Source organism: Geotrypetes seraphini, chromosome 2 (assembly GCF_902459505.1).
Source record: "Geotrypetes seraphini chromosome 2, aGeoSer1.1, whole genome shotgun sequence".
In the NCBI taxonomy this organism is placed as follows: domain Eukaryota; kingdom Metazoa; phylum Chordata; class Amphibia; order Gymnophiona; family Dermophiidae; genus Geotrypetes; species Geotrypetes seraphini.
Genome location: NC_047085.1, coordinates 433,054,484 through 433,077,277, shown reverse-complemented (window position 1 = coordinate 433,077,277; position 22,794 = coordinate 433,054,484). Strand labels below are relative to the sequence as shown.

At 41.5% G+C, this 22,794-nt stretch overlaps 1 protein-coding gene across 1 annotated transcript in view; it reads right to left on the bottom strand.

Annotated features, from left to right (window-relative positions):
- Positions 1-21,955, bottom strand: part of MALRD1 (MAM and LDL receptor class A domain containing 1) — a gene marked incomplete at its 3' end in the record, with an annotated part of 701,795 nt that extends 679,840 nt beyond the window's left edge. The window contains exons 1-4 of the mRNA XM_033932884.1: positions 21,841-21,955; positions 14,869-15,006; positions 500-597; positions 249-410 (exon numbers count right to left, since the gene is read on the bottom strand). Of these exons, the coding sequence (XP_033788775.1) occupies positions 249-410; positions 500-597; positions 14,869-15,006; positions 21,841-21,955 (513 nt within the window). The remainder of the gene's footprint in view (positions 1-248; positions 411-499; positions 598-14,868; positions 15,007-21,840) is intronic.
- Between the last annotated feature and the right edge of the window lie 839 nt (positions 21,956-22,794).

The following is a 22,794-nucleotide window of genomic DNA, read 5'->3' as shown; positions in this document are numbered from 1 at the left end:
TTTTCCTTTCCTGTGTCCTTTACTATACTTATTGTAGTTCTCCCTACTTCCCTTATGTATTGGTATGACATGTCTGTGTGTTGATTTTAGTTAATAATTAAGACCCTGTTTTAATTGTAAATCGCTTTGAATTAATGATATTGTGATACAACAAAATTTTAATAAAACTTGAATCTTGATACTGCAGTTTTGTATGCAAAACAACATTTCAAAGCTGGACAAATTACACTCCAAATTTGCAGAAATACCTCAAATTTCTGAGTGCTGTTGATTGTGATAACTTCCCTTCGCCAAACATTTTCCAAACGTGATTCTGATTTCCAGATGTCTTTAAAAGGAGTGTCAAAATGTGTCTGGAGTCCCACCTTCAATGTTCCATTCAAACAGCCAAAATAATAATAAAACCTCATCTGGAGACAAGAAGGAGAATTTGCTTGTAAGTCATAGTGGGCAATGACAGTGGAGAAAACAAACCCAAGTAGTACACTACACAAAATACCTGGCAAATGTGTGTGCTGTTGGTAGCTGAGAAAACAGTGCTTCTTAAATATGCAAATGGTTGAAGAGTCTCTTGAGATGACAATGATAGGACATAAGCTGTTAAAAAATAATAATAAGGTTTTGTCAGTGGTTTTGAAGAAACTTCAGGGGAATGAGTACCAGATAGGAGGATGAATAGACAAAGTAAACTGTTGGATATATTGGAGACAATTTTGTAAAGCCTGACTAGTTGCAAGATACTGTATGCATGTGCCCAGGTAGCTTCCCGTCATATGATAAATAAATAAGGCCTTTTTTTACAAAGCTGCGTTAGAGGTTTCTAGCATGGCCATGGATGCTAAATGCTCCATCGCTGTTCTGATGCTCATAGGAATTCTATGAGTGTCGGAGTAGCGTCAGAGCATTTAACGTTCTGGGCCATGGTAGAAACCTCTACAGCGGCTTAGTAAAAGGAGGGGGGTTTAAAATAATACAATTATTTAATTTCCTCCTTTTACTAAACCACGATAGCGGTTATTAGCACAGGGAGCCGCGCTGAATGCTCTGTGCTGCTCCAGACGCTCATAGGAGCAGCGTGGAACATTCAGCACGGCTCCCTGCGCTAATTACCGCAGCTCCCTGTGCTAATAACTGCTATCACGGTTTAGAAAAGGGGGGTTAATATAAATTGCTTATGTTATTGCATTTTCTATGTCTGTCTACAAGTTATCTTCTGAATTATCCAGAGGAGGGGTGGGACCATGGCAGAGGGAACGTGCTGCGGAGGCCGACGGCAGCCTAGTAGGATTGCTACAGCACCGGTGATCCTCTGTAGGATGCCCTAATTAGCTGAAGGTGAGACCGGGAGGCCAGGGGAGAAGCCAGAGGATGTTACAAAGGGCACCTATGTACTGCAGCACTTCCAGACTGACCCTACCCTCTTGCCCCCTAAAGAAGGAGCAGCAGTGGACGGGGGGGAACATGCAGGCCTTCGAGGGGGGGTGTCCCTGGTGTAGAAGTACATGGAGGGAGGGGGTCCCTAGTATAGAAGTACAGGGAGGGAGGAAGAGGGGTCCAAAGAGATGTGCATATGCCGGACTGAGGGGGGAGGGGAAGAAATAATGGGTCTAAAAACAGGAGAGTGAGAGAGATGGTGGACAATAGGATTTATGGAAGGAAGGAACAAAAAGGGAGCGAAGTTGGACACAAGGGATGGTGTGTGTGTTTGGGGGGGAATAGATATACTGGATTGGAGGGTCATTGGGAAGAGAAAGGGAAAGCTGGTGGACCCTGGGATGGCGGGGAATTAGGGAGAGATGCTGGATGAAAGGGTAGTTGAGAAATGAGATGGTGGGGTCAATCACTGCAGCTGCGGAGATGGAATGAAAAATAGGAAAAATGCCAGACCTCTGGGGCAGGGAAAGGAAATGGAAGGGGAGGAAAGAGATGGAAGATGGATGGTTAGCATGGAGAAAGAAGGAAATGACAAACGGACAGGAGACCCTGGCAAGCGAGTTATCAGAAGACGTTTGTCGCAGAGCCTGTGACCAGCATAATTTGAATAATGACCAGACAACAAAAGATAAAAAAATAATTTTATTTTCTGTTTTGTGATTACAGTATGTCAGATTTGTATTGTGTATCCTGCCAGAGCTGGTATTTGACCCTGAACGTGAGCTAGGATTTAACAGAGAGGAAAAGTCTTTTTTGGTTTTTGGTTTTTGTTTACACCACAGCGCCAGTGTGGGTAGGAGAGGGCAAAGGGGGTGGGGTGGGTGAAGAATCTATAAAATAAACCCACCGGGATGTATGGGGGAAAAAAAACACCCAATTGGGCAGGCAAATCAAATCAAATCTAAAAATTGATTCAATAGGCTGAATGGAAACAAAAATTTTTTTTCCTGAATCGGGCAACACTACTGGGCACCCTCAACTTTGTGCCCCTCTTACTGACTTACTTGTGACTTCTCACTGTTCTTTCTCCTTCACTTTTTGGTTGGCACTGCAAGCCCATTCAAAATGTATAGAGGTGGGGACCAGCACTCCTGAAGCTATCTCATAGTACATGAAATCAACATCATGAAAGGTTGGCCCTGCAGGTATATGACTACAACATACTTGCATTGATAGCCTTAACGAAGAGGGGCAACACTGTTTCCCATTGCCCTTCTTTCTGACTTAATTCTTTTTTTATTGGCAGCACCTGAGGCTCCCTGCCAACTAAGTTGCTCTATTTTCTGTTTTTGCCACTTCTGATTCTGGTTTCCTAGATAACTGTCTGTATCATCTAGTGCAGTGGTTCCCAACCCTGTCCTGGAGGAACACCAGGCCAATTGGGTTTTCAGGCTAGCCCTAATGAATATGCATGAAGCAAATTTGCATGCCTATCACTTCCATCATATGCAAATCTCTCTCATGCATATTCATTAGGGCTAGCCTGAAAACCCGATTGGCCTGGTGTTCCTCCAGGACAGGGTTGGGAATCACTGATCTAGTGAATGGGCCTATACTGCTAGGATCAGGGCTGACTTAAAAGGGATAAGGTGCCCAGGGTAATTCAGCTTCAGCACTCTCGCAATCTCAGATATTGGTGAAGAGGGGTGTGATCCCTCTAAAACTGAAGAATGTAGGCATGGCACTGCACTTTAAGACCCAACACACATATCTCTACTCACAGAGGTGTACAAAAATTAAAATTAACATCATAAGAAATGGAAATTTGATAAGAGACTTTCACCATCAAGAACTTTGGGGCCCATTTTCAAAGCACTTAGACATACAGCTCTGTATGGGTTACTATGGAATTTTGTAAGTCTAAGTGCTGTGAAAATACTCCTCATTATATGTTACACACATCTATTCCTTATGTAACACATGGCACCTATTGATCAGGAAGAACAAAAGCCTTCATTTTAAAAAATGCATTTTAAACAACTATGATAGTTAAAGGCAGTATAGCAATTTTTTTATTTTTAATTAAAATTTTTTTTTAAATGCTTTCAAATATGTTTCATTCCTTTTTGAGATAGATAACCTATACCATAGTAACAGTAAATGACCACATTTAAAGGACCTGAACAGTCCAGCCTGCCTGCCCTATAATTACATGCATTACAATTTCATGATTAAATTGTCTTTTTTCTGGGTCACAGAACTTAGAAGTACACCCAGTAATATCCTTAGGATCTAACTACTGGATTTGCCATTGAAGCTAAATCCATCCTATCAAAAATCATCTCTTAGAAACATGATGGCAGATAAAGGCCAAATGTCTTCCTCTTTTCTGCTTGTTATACCCATCTAAGCATTCTTCTGGCTCTGGCCACCTCTTTGTTTTATTGTTTCACCAGCTTAAGATAATTAGACACTGTCATCCCAAGATCGCTCTCCTGGCCAGTGATCATCAATCTTTCCTCTCCTATCACCTACAGATCCTTTGGGTTTTTGTACCCCCAAATGCACAAATCTGTACTTCTTTACATTAAAATCTGCTTGCCAAGCATCGGACCAGCCCTCTAGTTTTCAAAACCTGGATAAACTGCTGGGTTTTGAAAATCCGTCCAGACACCTGGACATTGGCCCCGAGCCTTGCATTGAAAAGCACCACCCTATGCTGTCAATTAAAATGCTTTATTGTACTGGAGGGTTAAGAGACTTGCCCAAGATCACCTTGGAGATACAATGGGATTTGAAGCTGGTTTCTCTAGTATTCAGTCTGCTGTTCTAATCATTATGCTACTGGTAGAGGAGAGCCCTATCGTTTTTAGTTTTGAATCTGAGCAGTTTTCAGCAGTAATCAACCGTCTGATTGCTAGTATCTTTTTGAAGAGATTTTGTTTTCAGCATAGTTGATAACTGCACTGAACTATAACAGAGGATGACCATAGAATAAACAGTAAATTTTAATTCCTTGAGATGATCATTACAGAATAGCACTGAGGTATATTATTGACAAAACTGGAAGGTACCAGAAACTTCTAGTACTTATCATAAATGAGTTTCAGTTGTATTTGCAGGGCTGTACAATGGTATAGAGTGCCCAAGGCAAACCTTCATCCTTATGTCTCCTCAGTTTAAAATTCAGGTTCCTTATCTGTTTCTCCCCTTAAGACACGACGCTTTTACATTTTAAAAAGTTTGGTGTCATTCACTCAGGTAAATGGGTTATTTGAATCTATTTTGCTTGGACTGGCGCTGCTCTTTGTTATCCTCCCCCAGAAGCTGCTATCTTAGGCAGCTACCTAGTCTCGCCTGATAGTTTGGTCATGCTCTGTGTCCTGGAGGCTCAAATAACTAGTCTGGATCTCCACTTTTTCAATAATCTCTGGTATTTCTTTTGATAACATATATGTTGCATTGCAAAAATAAAAAAGCTTAGTTTCCCTTGTTGTCAGTATGAGAGCAGTTATAAATATTCTTTAAAATAATTCAGTGAAAGATATTATAGCTAGATTTATATGCAGACTAAGCAAATTCTTTGCGGGACTATTAATCTTGTACCTGATTCTGATTAAGCTTACCAGAGAGTATAATGTAGCTTATCTTTAAATGGATATTTTATACTTGATGGTCACCCTGACAGATCTAATGCTCTTTTAATTGTGCTGTTTGTGATGGTGATGGAGAGGGTTGTGGTATTTGATCAAGCACAGAAAATTATATGACCTGTTTGATGGGCAGCTACTCCTTGGCGAGGAATGTTCAAGTGCATCTTATCCCAAGGGACATACAGTGCTTTTGCTTTGTCAATGAATAACAGCTTAAGTACGCCCCCAACACTGGGGTATGACTGAGAAAGGGTACATTCCATATTCTGGGCTGGATGAAAGACTATGTCCTATGAAGACTAGTAATTGTACCACAAACATTATCACAAGATCAAAGTCCTCTAAATAAAATTTATTGCAGAGAGGATTTACAGAATCATTGACTAAGTCTGAGTTTATTGTTAATGTTTAATTTTCCAGGTATGAAATATTAGTATTTAAGTAATAATGTTTAGACAAAGCAATTCTTTTCCTATTTTATTGTAATGCTCAGACTGTAAAGAGACCTTGCATGACTGTTCACCTTTAACTTCCTATTCTTTTAAAATTATTAAAACGATATATAGGTATATTAAATTATGGCACTGCATTTGAACTTTGAACAGAAATGTCAAGAATATTTAAATATTTGATTTTTGCTTCACAATTAGGGCTCCTTTTACTAAGGTGCGCTAGAGTTTTTAGCGCACGCAGGAAATTACCGTGTGCTACAGAACTTCTAGAACTAATGCCAGCTCAATGCTGGCGTTAAGGTCTAGCACGTGCAGCGATGTAGCGTGTGTTAAAGCCCTAGCGCACCTTCGTAAAAGGAGCCCTGAGTTTTATTATAAAGGAACTTATGCCCCAGGTACATTATGTCACCGGGACAGACAGGGAAAAATTGCTTGAGTACCTGAATAAGTTCATGTAAACCGTTCTGAGCTCCCTTGGGAGAACGGTATATATAATTGAATAAATAAATAAATTAGTCTATGAATAACAAAATAAAAATCCTATATAATGAAACCTTACCCGCGCATGCGCTTTTAAAATGGCGTGATCCCTGCCGCCGTGATTTCTGATCCATGGCGGTATTCTACAACACGCGGCGCGGCTTCCTAAGTCTTCAGGCGTGAGCATTGGCTTGCCGCATGCACCCCGATGTCTCAACTCAGAGCGGTGGCTTGCCGCACGCACCCTGGCTTTTAAAATCTTCAGGCGTGAGCGGTGGCTTGCTGCAACTGCCCCAACTTCCCAACGCCAAGCGCCCTGGCTTTTAAAATCTTCAGGCGCGAGCGGCGGCTTGCCGCACACACCCTGACCTCCAAATCCCCTTGCCGGCATCTATTTTTCCCCCTCCTCCCTCTCGCCTGCTCACCCGCTCGTAGCGTTTAACTGAAAAGCGCTGCGCTGTGCTGCCACTGGCCTCACCGTCTTCTCTCCACTGCGGCCCGCCCTCTCACAACTTCCTGTTTCCACTAGGGTAAATGACCACAGATAAAGGACCTGAACAATCCAGCCTGCCTGCCCTATAATTACATGCATTACAATTTCATGATTAAATTGTCTTTTTTCTTTGCTTCTTCTGGGTCACAGAACTTAGAAGTTCCACCTTAGGATCTAACTACTGGAGTTGCCATTGAAGCTAACTCCAGCCTATCCAAATCATCTCATGGAAATATAGAAACATGATGGCAGATAAAAGCCAAATATCCCATCCAGTCTGCCAATCCGCAGTAATCATCAAGTGCCTATCCCATGCTGTCTTGAATTCAGACACAGTCTCTGTCTCTGCCACCTCTTCTCGGAGACTGTTCCATGCATCTATCACCCTTTCTGTAAAAAAGTGTTTCCTTAGATTATTCCTGAGCCTATCACCTTTTAACTTCATCCTATGCCCTCTCATTCCAGAGCTTCCTTTCAAATGAGACTCAACTCATGCACATTTACACCACGTAGGTATTTAAACATCTCTATCATATCTTCCCTCTCCCGCATTTCCTTCAAAGTATACAGATTGAGATCTTTAAGTCTGTCTCCATACGCCTTATGACAAAGACTACGCACCATTTTAGTAACCTTCCTCTGGACTAACTCTATCCTTTTTATATCTTTTTGTACACAATATTCTAAATTGTACACAATATTCTAAATGAGGTCTAACCAGAGTCTTATACAGGGGCATCAATACCTCCTTTTTCCTACTGGTCATACATTTCCCTATGCACCCTAGCAGTCATCTAGCTTTTGCCATCACCTTTTCAACCTGTTTAGCAACCTTAAGATCATCACATACTATCACACCCGTCCTGCTCCTCTTTCATGCACAAAAGTTCTTCACCCCTAAACTGCATCATTCTCTCAGGGGTTGCAACCCAAATGATCGACCTTGCATTTCTTAGCTGCCAAATTTCAGACCATTCTTCAAGCTTCACTAGGTCCTTCCTCATGTTTTTCACACCTTTAGGGGTGTCTACTCTATTGCAGATTTTGATATCATCTGCAAAGAGGCAAATCTTACCAGATAGCCTTCAGCAATATCATTATAAAAATGTTAACATTCCTTTCCTCAGAGTGAACTCCACTGAGCACTACTCTCTGTCACTTTCTTCTCAACCAGTTTCTGACCCAGTCTGTCACCCAAGGGCATTCAGTTTATTTATTATATGCCTGTCTGGACACTAAAATCTAAATGCTGTGCATCTAGGGCTCTCCCTCTATTCAATTCTCTGATCATCCAGTCAAAGAAATTGATCAGATTTGGCTGACAAGAACTGCCTCTAGTGAATCCATGTAATCCACTGGATTCCAGAAACATCACTATTCTCTGTTTTAAAAGCATTTCCATTAATTTACTAACCACAGAAGACAAACTTACTGGCCTGTAGTTCCCTACTTCTTCCTTACTTCTGTTTTTGTGGAAAGGGACCACATCTGCCTTTCTCCAGTCCTCTGATACCACTCCCAACTATAGAGAAGCATTGAACAGGTCAGCCAGCGGAGCCCCCAGAACTTCCCTAAATTCCTTCAGTACCCTCTGATGTACACCATCCGGCCCCATTGCTTTGTCCACTTTTAGTTTAGCTAGTTCCTCACAAACACAATCCTCTGAAAATTGATCAGGGTTTACCACAACTTCAGCCCTATTTGTATTTATCTTCTGAGTTTCCACTCCTGGCGTCTCAGCTGTGAACACAGAACAGAAATATTTGTTAAATAATTTAGCCTTATCTTTATTAGCTTCTACATATTTCTCCCCTTCACCTTTGAGTCTCACAATACCACTTTTACACTTCTTCCTATCACTAATATATCTAAAAATATCTTGTCCCCTTGTTTTACTGTGTCAGCTATTTTATTCTTCCATTTGCATCTTTGTTTTCCTGACTACTCGACCAACCTCTCTTAACTTTTCCAGATATTATTGACTGACTTTCTCTTTAGAAGCAAAGTGGCCTTCTTTTCCTCATGCTTTTGCTTACTTTTCTTACAAAATGGTTTGTTGTCCTTAAAATAGCTCCTTTTGGTTTTGCCTACTACTTTCCTACTTTGTCCAGATGTTCCCATTCTGACAATTCCTTGATGTTCCCATCTGAACAAAGTTAGTATTTTTTAAAGACTAGAAAATTCACTTTCAAATGAACCCTCTTCACACCTGTTTTAATATTAAACCATACCATGTGGTGATCACTGAATGCTAGATGATCACACACTATAACATCAGAAAAAAAACTTTCCTTGTTTATAAACACTAAGTCCAGTATGGCCCCATCCTCCATTGATTCCATTACTAATTGCTGGAAGAGTTCTCCTTGTAGAGAATCCAGGATCTCCCTACTTCAAGGAGACCCCACAATAAGGATACCCCAATCAACACCTGGCATGTGAAAATCACTTGTTAGTAGTATGTTCCCTTTTACAATCTTATCTTTATCAGATTCTACATATTTTTCCCTTCACCTTTGTGTCACACAATGCCACTTTTGCACTTCTTCCTATCACTAATATATATAAAAATGTCTTGTTCCCCCGTTTTACTGTCAGCTATTTTTTCTTCTATTTGCATCTTTGCTTTCCTGACTACCCAACCTGATTACCCTGTCCCTCCTTTCCTCATACATCTTTTGGATCAAACCTCCTACCATTTTCATCACCTTTCATAAGAAGACTTGAAGCAGTCCAAAGAAAAGTGATGAAAATGGTAGGGGGTTTGACCCAAAAGATGTATGAGGAGAGACTGGAAGCCTTGAATATTGTCAAAGAGAAGCCCCTGTGACTTCAAAGGAAGGTCAGAAGTGTCCAGAAGCAGGGTTAGGTAATGAAAGAGAAACCCCTGAAACTACACGGAATCCACTCCTACCTAGGGCTAGAGCACTGCCTAAAGGAAAACCTCCTTTGAACAGCATACCTGCATTAAATAAACCCAAACCAAAAGCCTGTTTACCTTTCTCCACGAAGTTATCAATAGTCAAACACAAAGAACTACAGAGTCCAGCATGCACCAGTCAGAAGCAGTCCAAGGCTGGATTAGGTTTTGCTACCAGCCCAGCTGTCCCTAGTAATAATCAGCTGAAGAAGTCTCAATGTGCTGCTAGAGGCAAGCTGATGTTAAATCTAATCAGAATAAGGTGTTAGAAAAGGTAGGGGGTTTTGAGCAACACAGACACCCTCCAACTGCCCAACAGCCCTTGTCTGTTGTGGAAGCTAGAATTCATCAGCTCAAGACCAAGAAAGAACAAACTCCAAACCCACAGGAAAACCAGGTAGACCTGTTTGATTTTGAATCTGTTGCTGCCTGCCTGTAAGCAGAGCAGGATTAATCAATAGGCCAAGTAGGCATGTGCTTAGGGCCCAAAATGGTCAGGGGGGCCCGATGAAGGAGGGCATCAACATTGTTTCTTCCAAACGGCGATGGGCCTTTCCAGCATCGATCGGCAATGCGGGCCCCACCCCATCAACGGAAAGTAAGACAAGCGAGCAACACGGGTAAGAAAGGCAACGGAAACTATAATTGGGCAAGCGGTGCTGCTTGCCTAAAGCTTCTCTCTGACGCAGCTTCCTGTTTCCGCCTGGGCACATGGTGGGGTGGGGTGGGGTGGGGTGTGGTGGGGCAGGGCAGGGCAGGGGGCCCAGTGTACTTGTGTGCCTAGGGGCCCTCAATGAATTAATCCTGCCCTGCCTGTAAGGACATTGAAATGGAGCAGTTTGAATTGGAAAATGAGGAGGATTTAAACTCCTGTGAAATGTATTCTGAGTTGTCTGAATCCCATAGCCTAGAAGGTATGGAACTAAGCTGAGGTGTTATAATGAAATATAGTCTGTTGTGGAGTGAAGAAGTAAAGGAAGAATTTTCTCTGTTTAGAAAGTAGGCAAGAAAGAAAGTTAAAGCACATAGTTGGCCAGAAGTGTTTTTGCTTTAGCTCAGGGCTGTACTATTAATGTCTGCCAAATTGCTTGAGAGCCAGGAGCCAGTTTTGTGTTTAAAAGCTCCTGTGAAGAAAAGGTATTTTTCTTTGAAAGCTGTTTGTTACTGCCACTGTTTTTGGTGAAAAACCTGTTAGGGATTTTTGTCATCCTGTTGAGATCTATGAGCGGGGATCTAAATCTGGATCTGCAGGGATAGGAATGGATCTCATGCTTTTAATTGTGTCTATCTACCATACCAACATTCAAAGTTGAATTTCTTCATGGAAACAAAAGCAGCATCACCGCGTGCTCCTCATGAAAGGAATGGCTTGCAATATCTCCCCAACAAGTTATTAGCTCAGGTGTTATAAATATGTGCGAGTCTCCTCTGCTCACTCAGTTCCTACACTTCTTATTGGTAAAAAGTTTTAAAATCGCAGAATAAAGGGAAAGGAACCAAATTTTCTTTTCAGCTACAGTACTGCAAATCTGATGGTATTTCTGTCTTGATCCTTATCTGGTAGCAATCATAAATCAATGTATCTCGCTTAGATTGTTTTGTTTATTTTATTCCCCTCAAATGTCTTATTACCCTTTGTATTTTCCTTTGATGTCTTCTCTTTACTTTACAAATTGTATTTCATCCCTCCTTACCTTGTGTTTAATATTGTTAATTTTTAGCATAATAAGTTTATTTATTAATTGTATGGTCTGTTTTGTTACCTAATCTATGTAACTTTTTAAATGTACACCGCTTAGAAACTTTGTTTAAAGCGGTTAATCAAGCCATCTAATAAACTTGAAAACTTGAACTTGAAATCAATAACTGCAAAGAAGCTCGACCTTGTATAGATAGTTATATACCTTTACTATTATAATTTTGGATTGCTGGTGGTCTTCACTCTGACGGCCTATTCTGTGCGCCCTTTTGAGACACACTGGACCCATCCCCGCTGGCAAGAGAGGCTTTCTGCAGCCATCACTCCAGGAAAGACCCAAGTTGTTGTTCTGGGAGACTTTCAGGGAAGCCCATAAAACATAGATTTCCTCTCTTGGAATGATTTTCTAAGTCTTCAAGGTAAGTGTTATGTTCTGTCAGCTTTCCCTCCAAAGTGGTAAGAGCTTGTGACATTGCAGAGAAGGAATCTTTTAGAGCCAACACCCAGCCCTCTTATTCCCTAGTTCTTCACGTTATATCCGATAACAAAGACTCACCCCCCCCCCCCCTATTTTTTTACAAAAGCATAGCTCAGTTTTTAGCATTGGCCATGGCGGTAACAGCTCCAACGCTTATAAAATTCCTATGAGCATATGAGCTGTTACCACCATGGCTGGCACTAAAACCCACGCTACACTTTTGTAAAAGGTGTGTGGGGGGGTGAGTGAGTCTTTGTTATCGGACATAACGTGAAGAACTAGGGAATAAGAGGGCTGGGTGTTGGCTCTGGTTGTGGTAAGAGCAGGTAACGTAGCTGGTTTGAAAAAAGTTTTGGACAATTTCCTGGAGGAAAAGTCCATAGTCTGTTACTGAGACAGACATGGGAGAAGCCACTGCTTGCCCTGGATTGGTGGCATGGAATGTTGCTACTCTTTGGGGTTTTGCCAGGTACTAGTGACCTGGATTGGCCACTGTAAGGATGGGCTACTGGGCTTGATGGACCATTGGTCTGACCCAGTAAGGTTATTCTTATGTTCTTATACACCAAAAACCCATCTCGGTCCTAGCAGTGTTCAAGCAGTCCCAAGAGTTTCTCAAGCTGAGGCTCCAGAGCACAGTTCGATTGAGCAAGTAGTTAGTTGAGCAAGCTGGCTTTCAGTGAACTCCAAGGCTGAGGTAAGTACGGGATCTGACATTTTGTTAGCTGCATCTCAACTAGGCTCTTTATCTTTTTTAAACTGCTTGTGTAGACATCTCGCTACCCAATTTATACAAAAATCTGCCCAAATAAAATGTGCAACTTGGTAACACTCTGGGTCAAAAAAAATTATTTGGAGCCAATTTGTATAAGACTATGTGACACGGGGCCCAAGAGCAGCAAATCCTCACTCCTCACAGCATCATGTGATCTTGCTCCACTTGATAAAAAAAAAATGGACAAAACAGATATTGCACAATTATAAAATCCCTTCATATGAAGGGAAAATCACCTATCAAAACGAAATCTGAGTAAGACACAGTGTATGGTGATGTGTCTCCTTCATTTTCAGTGGTGAAAGCATGGGCTGCTGATTTCAAATGTGACCAGACAAGCATTGTTGATGAAGAACACTCTTGACATACAAAAACAGGAACAACTGACAAAATGCTTGATGAAGTTCACCGAATCATGATGGAAGATCGCTGATTGACCTTAAATGAGATAGCAGAGTCTACTGGTATTTTATCAAAATGTGTATACTCCATCCTACATGAATATTTAGGCATGAGAAAGTTGAGTATGCATGATGGTTGCTGTTTTCTAAACATCAACCAAAAATGGGTTTGAATGGACATTTTGAAAATGTGTCTTGAGCATTTTAAGCACAATGAGAATGACTTTTGAGGTACATTGTGATTGTGGATGAGACTTGGGTTCATCTCGTACTCCTGAAACAAATGAGTCCAAACAATGGACAACCACAGATAAATCAACTCCAAAGAAAGCGAAAATGGCACCATTTGCTGGGAAGGTGATGGCAACTGTATTTTGGGATTCCCACATAATGATTTTTATTGACTATCTACAAAAGGAAAAAAACCATTAATGGTGAATACTATGCTGGCTTATTATAACATTTAAGAACTAAAATCAAGACAAAGGCCTGATTCTGTATAGGTCGCCCGGGAGAGGTGTCCTATTCAGAATTGGGCCTACACTAAACCCTGATTCTGTAACCGGCGTCCATGTTACAGACGCTGGTTAGAGAATCGGGTTAGATTAGACACGGCACGCTACACTTATCGCAGCAAGGGATCTCTCTGCCGCTATAAGTATAGCGGGCCGCGGCCGCCTGTCCGATTGCCGGCAGGAGGGTGCCCAAACCCTCCTGCCAGAAGATGCCCCCTCCCCCGACACTACCGACCACTCTAGGCGCCTGGGCCAATCAGGCCTTAGACTTAGTGGGGATGGGCGGACCCGCTATGCCTTAGGCCTGATTGGTCCAGGCTTCTAGAGCCTGGGCCAATCAGGCCTTAGGCTTCGGTGGGATGGGCCGGAAAGGGGCAGGCCCACCTCATTTTGACGAGGCGGGCCTGCCGGCTGGACGGGTAAGACCCGTCTGGCCAAAGGAAAAGGTTAGTTTGGTGGGGTGGAGGTTTGGGGGCTGTTAGCACAGGGGGGGAGGGTGCGGAGGGGGTGCGTCTTCGGGCAGGAGGGATTGGGCACCCTCCTGCCAGCGATCGGTAGTGTCGGGGGGGGGGCATCTTCTAGCAGGAGGGTTTGGGCACCCTCCTGCCAGCAATTGGTAGTGTCGGGGGGGGGCATCTTCTGGCAGGAGGGTTTGGGCACCCTCCTGCCAGCGGTCGGTAGTGTCGGGGGGGGGCATCTTCTGGCAGGAGGGTTTGGGCCTCCTCCTGCCAGCAATCGGACAGGCGGCCGCGGCCCGCTATACTTATAGCAGCAGAGAGCTCCCTTGCCACAATAAGTATAGCGGCTGCGTCTACTTACAATGTAGACCAGCATTTTGTTGGCCTATATTGTAAGCATCTCTTCCTCTACTAGGGAGGCGCGTAGGGCTGCCTAGGTTCGCCTAAGGCCCGCCTAAGGCCCTTAGGCGAGCTTAGGCGTCTTGCGGGCATCCCTAGGTTCCCGGAGGCGCCTTCAATATAGGCGGCCTGCCTGGGGAGCATTTTTTTAAAAACGTGCATCCCGATTGGCTGATTAGACAGCTGTAAGACGCCTACAGCTGCCTAAAATCGGGACACACTTTGTAGAATCAGGGCCAAAATATCCTCATTTGGCCAAGAAGAAAGTTCTTTTCCACCAGGACAGTGCACCGGCTCATACATCAACAATTACAATGGTGAAATTGCATGAATTACAATTTGAATTAATTCCCCGTCCACCACACTCTCCAGATTTGGCCCTGTGTGACTTCTTCTTTCTGCTTCTGAACCTGAAAAACTGGCTGTCTGGGAAGAAATTTTCTTCAGATTCTGTGGTCATAGATGCTGTAAATAGCTATTTTTCCAGTTTAGACATTTCATATTTTACTGAAGGCATGAAAGGTCTGGAAAAACATTGGAGCAAATGTATTGAGTTAAAAGGAGACTATGTTGAAAATAAATTTCATTTTCCCCAAAAATATGTTTTATTGATTAGGCCGGAAACTTTTCAATTGACCCTTGTAATTTGTGCAGAGCTAGGGCAGAGTTTTAATGTATGAGAGATTACTTTGCTAGTACAGGTCATTGATAAGCCTGATTTTTAAAGACATATGCACCTTTGTTACACATTAAAAAGGAACGTTCCTTTACCATTTGAATTGCCATTGTGATCATAATATGGAACCAAGTTGATCAATCCATTTGTTCTTCTCCAGCCTGATTCCAAGTCTTCATCAATTATCATATTGCACAGGTCTGTCTCAAAATCACATCTTTCATACAGGGAACCTGATTATGAAGGGAAGATAATGAAAATGAGCTTCAAAGAAACCTTTAGCCCTGTAAACTATTCAATAAAGTATACATAGCAAGTATACTGTATATCTAGAAAACATGTCCTTGTTAAAATTAATAGTTTGTTTTCAGAGGTGTATCTTACAGTCGTTTGCTCTAGGAATCTAAATTAACTGAAGTGCTCTGCTGCTTCTTACAGAGCCCTATGTAGACATCATGCTAAGACATGAAAATATTGTTACAGAATGGAACCCCGGCCAGGAAATTTTTAAAAATGTAGGTGTGGTCTTAATAAAAGATGCACTTTTTATAATAAGAAAATGAAACATTTCAAGAAATAAAGGAAAAGAATGACAGAAAGTGTTTGCAAGAAATAGGTAAGTTAGTATTATGAGTATTGTAGTAGAACTCTTTTAAGCTATTGTCTTTTAAATCCTCTACTTTTCCTACAAGAAGCAGTTTGTAAGAGTGCCATAAATCAGCAGGGCCTTCATATGTACAGGGCCGATTAGGTGGTCAATTTGGGCAGCATTTTGGTAGAAAGGGGGCAAAAAGCAACTGTAATCAAAGCAATACATAAGGTCCTGATAGCTCATTTATCCTGGTATATTTAACAATTAACGTTAATAGTCCACAATGTCTTAAATCTGTTTATCATTACTACTACAACTACTAGGGCAGCTCTGTCTGGACAACTATCAAGCATTCACATCATCTCGTGTAGACAAAAAAGGAGGGTGGGGGTGGTTTTTAACCATTGTAAAATCCCAGCTAGCCCCTCGAATCATAGACCAATCCTTTGAAGGCCTGGAATGCTTGACCTTCTCCATCGGCCATGACAAGAAGAGCGTTTTTGTCCTAGTCTATAGGGCCCATCACTCCCCTTCAAGTATCTTGGAGAACTTACTTGCTATCATAGGGAAGTTAGTCTTATCCTAGGGGACTTCAACCTTCTTGAATTCCCTAATGTGACCGGACATTCATTAGACTTCATCAATACCCTGCAAGACCTTGGATTCATCCAGATAATTAGCCTACCCACACATTCCTCAGACAACACATTAGACCTTGTCTTTGTGATGAATAACCCACTTACCCTCAGAACAGCAGAGAGGTTATAACAGCAGTGTTGTGGTCTCATTACCTTCAACAGTTAAATAGCCATGGGGAGACACCCCCTAACCCACCCTGGATCCCACTTCTATGGACCTACCAGAGGTTGTGGTAAGAGCAGATAACGTAGCTGGTTTAAAAAAAAAGTTTTGGACAATTTCATAGAGGAAAAGTCCACAGTCTGTTACTGAGACAGACATGGGAGAAGCCACTGCTTGCCCTGGATTGGTAGCATGGAGTGTTGCTACTCTTTGAGGTTTTGCCAGGTACTAGTGACCTGGATTGGCCACTGTGAGGATGGGTTACTGAGCTTGATGGACCATTGGTCTGACCCAGTAAGGTTATTCTTATACACCAAAAATCCATCTCGATCCTAGCAGAGAAATGGGATACAGGGGTCCTCAGGCTCTATGAAAGTGTGTTTTTAAATTATTATTTATATATCACTTACAGCCTAAGTGGTTTACATTGAGGTACTCAAGCATTTTCCCTTTCTGTCAAGGAGGGCTCACAATCTAGCTAATGTACTTGGAGCAATGGGGGATTGAATGACTTACCCAGGGTCACACGGAGCAGTTTGGGATTTGAACCCACAACCTCAGGGTGTGGAGGCTGTGGCTCTAACCACTGTGCCACACACTCTCCACAAAACATCTCAGAGCTCATAACAGAAACTTCTCCTCCCCATGGTTCAACCTAGATCTAAGGGTGCTGAAAAAGAAGGTGCCAGAGTTCCCATTGAAGGAGGGGTTACCTTCGAAATGGAACTCTGAAGAACTTACAATGCACACCACCATGACAGTCAGGGAAAAATGCTTGAGTCCCTGAATTAACTCATGTAAACCGTTCTAAGCTCTCCTGGGAGAACGGTATAGAAAATTGAATAAATAAATAAATTAAATAAACTGACCTTGTGCACTCAAATTTGCATACTAGTCACAAATGTGGGTACACAACTTTCTAGAATAAGGAGGGTCAAAGTAACACCAAGGGCCTGATTCTGTATAGGACACCCAGTCTCAGCAGCCGCCTAAGCGGCTTTTGAGAATCGCACACGAGTTTCCTATACAGAATTGCATCTGTCCTAATGGACAGCCGCCTAACCCACCAAACCACCCCGATTCTCTAACCGGCGTCCATGTCACAGGAGTTGCCTTAGGGATCTGGCCAACTGGAGTCTTAGGCCATTCCCCATGCTTTCCAGAATGCACTGGGAAGGAGGCCTAAGGCTCCAATTGGCCCAGGTGTCTAAAGCCCCTCTTATGAAGGGAATTTAGGCACCTGGGCCAACAAAAGTTATTTACTGCTACTGCAAAATCAAATATTTGCCGATGTGGGAGGTTTTTATGCCTGTGAAGTGACTTACACTTTTAAGTTAGAGGGAGGTTTTCCTCCCTGATGAGGCTCTTCTTCCTACAACAACACTATTTAGCGTTACTTTGGCTTTGCTCTTATATATTCACAGCTGTTTGGTGGCACTCCACTATTCACCCTCTTCCATTGAAACAATTGGCCATTTAATCCCGCCTCTGTTTTCTATCATTTAACCAGTTCCCAGTTCATTACAGAACACTACCTCTTATCTCATGGCTTTTTAATTTTCTCAGGAGATTCCATTGAGGGACTATCTAGATACCCCACATCAACCAGCTCACCTTTATCCACATGCTTATTCACATCTTCAAAAAACTGTTGGGGAAGGGGGAGAGATGCTGGCCTTGAGGAGGGGGAAACGGAAGAGAGAGACAGACCCAGAGCAAAAGGGAAGAGGAATGTTGGACCAGATGGAGGTGGGGGAGGGGGAAGGAAAAAGCAAGGTGGGGGGCGGAAGAGAGAGAAAGACTGGCTTACTGGTCTGTAATTTCCTAAATCATCCTTGGACACTTTACATTGGCTCACTTTTGTAACCCACTGTGTTCAACATGTATCAATCTACATAGCATCTCAAAATTATGTTACCAGTTGTTCATATTATCTTGCTACTCTTTTTATCTTTATTTGGTTTAGTGTTATCCATCCCCTGAAGAAAGCATCTACGGATGCCGAAACTGGGATCCTAGTTGGGATATTTTAATAGACTCTCTTATTATGATGGACATTATCTATAGAACTTATGGGATTTTATGACTTATATTTATAATAGAGTAACTTTGTTTGGTTGATCCCCCTGATATCTCATTTGCCTCCCTTTGTTGGTTGTTTTTCTAGTTTCAGCATACCATATCTGTGCCAACTTATCAATAGACAGCCCCACATTGGTCTCAGATCTTAAGCAACAACAAGTAGGATATAAAAGTAATACCCGAGACAAATAACTGCAAAAATTGCTTGATAAATAAGTGTCAAAGCTTTATAAGAAATGTGAAATTCCAATGGCATCCAATTAAGTTGCTTTGTTATTGGTCCAAAGTGGTAAAACCTGCTCCCCAACCAATAAATTTAACAGCAGCCTTCTGAGCTGCTTATAATGATTTACAACAAGAAGTTGACATTTCTAAAAGTGCATTGACCTTGGGCAACGCCGTGCTTTCCACCACTAATATAAAATCGTAATTCAACAACATTGATTTCAATCAAGGAGGAAACCCCCCTCCCCCCATAGTTTCACCACTGCCACTATCTGGTCATGCTTAGTCAACTTTGAATATAACGGGACTCTCAACATTCTCATATATCTTCAAACAGGAATCTTAACATCACTCTGCAAAACAGTTTGGCCAGGATAAACTTCCACACGATCCTACCAGCATGAGTTCTGTTATACCAAATTAGCTAATCTTGTTGAATCATCCATTCACCAACTTTTTCTAAACACACAGTTAACTTCTCTAATAACGAAGACTTCCAATCAGACATTGGGAGAAAAAAACTGGATGTCATCTGCATCAAAACGATAACTCACATCCAAAATCTCTAAAACGCTGATCCAACAGTGACAAATAAAAAGCAGGACTGAAAGTGCCAACCTCTATTGGACTCCCCTATGCATAGGAATAACTTGAAACAGATCCTCCACTTTTCACCTGCATAAAATGATCACTAAAATAAATAAGATACAAACCAATCATACAACCAATAGTCTCTACACACGATATTCTAGTCAAACTCTCATATCCACAGTATGAAATGCAGATGATACATCTAAAGCAGTGGTCTCAAACTCAAACCCTTTGCAGGGCCACATTTTGGATTTGTAGGTTCTTGGAGGGCCGCAGAAAAAATAGTTAATGTTTTATTAAAGAAATGACAATTTTGCATGAGGTAAAACTCTTCATAGTTTATAAATCTTTCCTTTTGGCCAAGTCTTAATAATAATAATGTAATTTATAGCTAAAGAGACAGATGATCAAGAAACTGTTTTATTTTACTTTTGTGATTATGATAAACATACCGAGGGCCTCAAAATAGTACCTGGCAGGCCGCATGTGGCCCCCGGGCCGCGAGTTTGAGACCACTGATCTAAAGAAACCAAACCCCAGGTTGAACCAAACATGCTTTGGAACAGATGTTATGAGGGGCAGCTGAAAAGTTCTCAGTCCAACTAAGTTGGCGCAGTCTCCATCAAGGGCAGTTCTTCTTCACCCAGAGAGTGGTAGAAAATTGGAACGCTCTTCCGGAGTCTGTCATAGGGGAAAACACCCTCCAGGGATTCAAGACAGTTAGACAAGTTCCTGCTGAACCGGAACGTCCGCAGGTAAGGCTAGTCTCAGTTAGGGCGCTTGTCTTTGACCAGAGGGCTGCTGTGTGAGTGGACTGCTGGGCACGATGGACCACTGGTCTGACCCAGCAGTGGCAATTCTTATGTTCTATACACTTAGTCCAGTGATTTTTCCACTTCTTACATTCTGTATTTTTCCAATGGAATGAAAAAAGTAGACAATCACTGGACTAAGTATATAGCCCTCGATGGAGACTGCCCCAACTATATTGGCTGGGCCAAGAACTTTTCAGTGGCCTCCCAGATGAACTGCTTTTACAACACTTAAGGTATATCAGGCTGTCATAAAAGAGAGAAAACATGAATTCAGAAAAAAAAGTTCAGCAATTATAATGCAAAAATCTGGAATAATACAAGGGGATGCTGAAAACTTCTCTGCCCAACCAACCAACTTCCTAAATTCCAAGTGTTATTTTGCCACTGTAGCTGGAGAAAAGTGTTATTTTATTTTGTTAAGTGCCAATTTGCAGAAACGAAAAACTATGTTTTGACATTGTTTCAGATCATTAAACCATATCCACGTCATTCGCTTCTCGGTTGGGCTGAGAACGTTTCAGCACCCCCTTGTACCATATTTCCAAGAAAATGGCTATGTTTGTGAAACAGGACTTAACCCATAAAGGATTTTGGTAGGTTTGATCATCTCATACCTGCTTTCTGACATTCATTGGCTTCAAGTGAAATGTATTATAGCTTTTGATTCTTAAAATGTTATAACACTTTCCTGCTTCAGGCCTTGGCTCTAAACTGAAAAACACATTCCCAGTTATATACTATGGTTCAGTCAGAAAGGATAATTGGTGATTCCTTGTCATTAAACTTTCTACACAGGTCAAGATGTTTCTATTGTGTTTTCTTAATATTTAGTACTGTATGAGTTCCTTTTACTAAACAGTGCTCGAGGTAAATGCTCCAGTGCTCATACACTTGCTATGAGCATCAGAGCATTTACCTCACCGGCCCTTGCTAAAACCTCTAGCACCATTTATTAAAACCCAGCTTATGTATCCACTCAGGTTTTGCATTAGATGAGAGGAATATATATTTAACAAATGAATGACAATGAAATGAAAGTGAATTAAACCTCTACAATTTACTACTGAAGTTCATGGTCAATTTTGCAGGATAGCGAGGAACGTGGTTTACGAGTGTTTTGCAAGATGCGCAAAACATTTTCTTAAATTTTAACTTGATAAACTAGTGTTGTCTTGCAGTACGAGCACATACACGTGCATCACGTCAAATATACACACTATAAGCGCGTTGCATCACTGATCGCGACTGAACATACTACATGCACCCGCAGTTCAAACGCGCACAACATTCGCACATCTCGCGTTGAGTGCGGCTGAACATAATAAAAGCATCACACCCAATTCACCCACAGTGTTCGAAACGAGTGAGATCTTGCAATACAAGTACGTACAGTACTGTATTTTCTATTAAAGTTTTTGGGATGTGGAACAAATTGTCCGAGTTTCCATTATTTCCTATGGGGAAATTCGCTTTGATATACGAGTGCTTTGGATTACAAGCATGCTTCTGGAATGAATTATGCTCGCAAACCAAGGTACCACTGTATATACTTTTATGCATCAAAGATTCACAGCATGGACACAGGATGCCAGCAGCCTAACAACATCTCAGAGTTTCATGGCACGCACTTTTAGAGTTCTAGATGTTACTGATGAGAGATTTTTCAAATGGCACCTGCAGAGTCAGGTTATAAATTTCAAGGCCTGGGAAAACTACTGGTAATAGAAAATAGAACTATGGTTTCAGAGAAGATACAAATTTAAAAACTGTCATACAAATTTAAAAATTGTATCATACAATTTGCTTCTCAAATTTCATTGCTTGAAATAATTTGTATGTTTTGGATAATATAGCTTTACACCTTATTCATTAAACAAATCTGCTCACATCATCTTAAGAGTAGTTTATAAGTATTCGTTTGAAACATTATACAATAAAGGGACTTGTGGAATACTACTTACATTGTTCTTCATCACTGTTATCTCCGCACTGATCTGTAAAGTCACACACATTGTCTGCAGGAACAGAAAGGCCCTGCTTGCACTGAAACTCATTTCCATCACAGGGCCTAGCCATTATAACCGCAGCAAAATACAAGCAACAGAAGAACTTGCAGACTCTGACCATGACAGATACCATAATAGCGAGCTGCAAATTTGAAGATACTGTATGGACAACAATCAACTAATCATCATGTCTGTGAAGCTACATTTTCAGTTCATATATTCCTCAGAAAGCTGTACTGCTAACGCCATTTCAGCAGTTGTTTCCAGCTGTTTAGAGAATGCTCCCTGTGTTGAAGGTCAGTTATCATTTATCTATGTGTGTGTTTCTTGGAAAATATTTAACTGCAACATATTTTTATGGCTGAAGGACCTGGGTTGTTGTAGGTCTATAATGTCAGTCATAAATGCTGGGCGTGCAATGCTAACTCATTTCCTTTCATAACTTATGGTGCCAGGCAGAAATATCAGATAAAATTCTTATATAAACAGCAAAGGCTTACTGTGACACAAAGAGTAACGTTTATCTTATAACCTTTCTCCTACTGTTGGTAGGCAACTGTGCTCCTATGCATTTTCCAGTTCAGGACAGGAACAATGACATGATAAAACAATATTAGTTATATAATGCTTCTGGACATTTATTGCAAACTGAACCAACCCAAAGCAGACTGAATACTGTTTTAATGTGACGTGTTGATTATTGATTCATTCCCCTGACTGTTTCCAGAACTCGCGGCCTGCCAGGTACTATTTTGAGGCCCTCAGTATGTTTATCATAATCACAAAAGTAAAATAAAACAGTTTCTTGATCATATGCCTCTTTAGCTATAAATTACAATATTATTAAGACTTAGCCAAAAGGAAAGATTTATAAACTATAAAGAGTTTTACCTCATGCAAAGTTGTCAT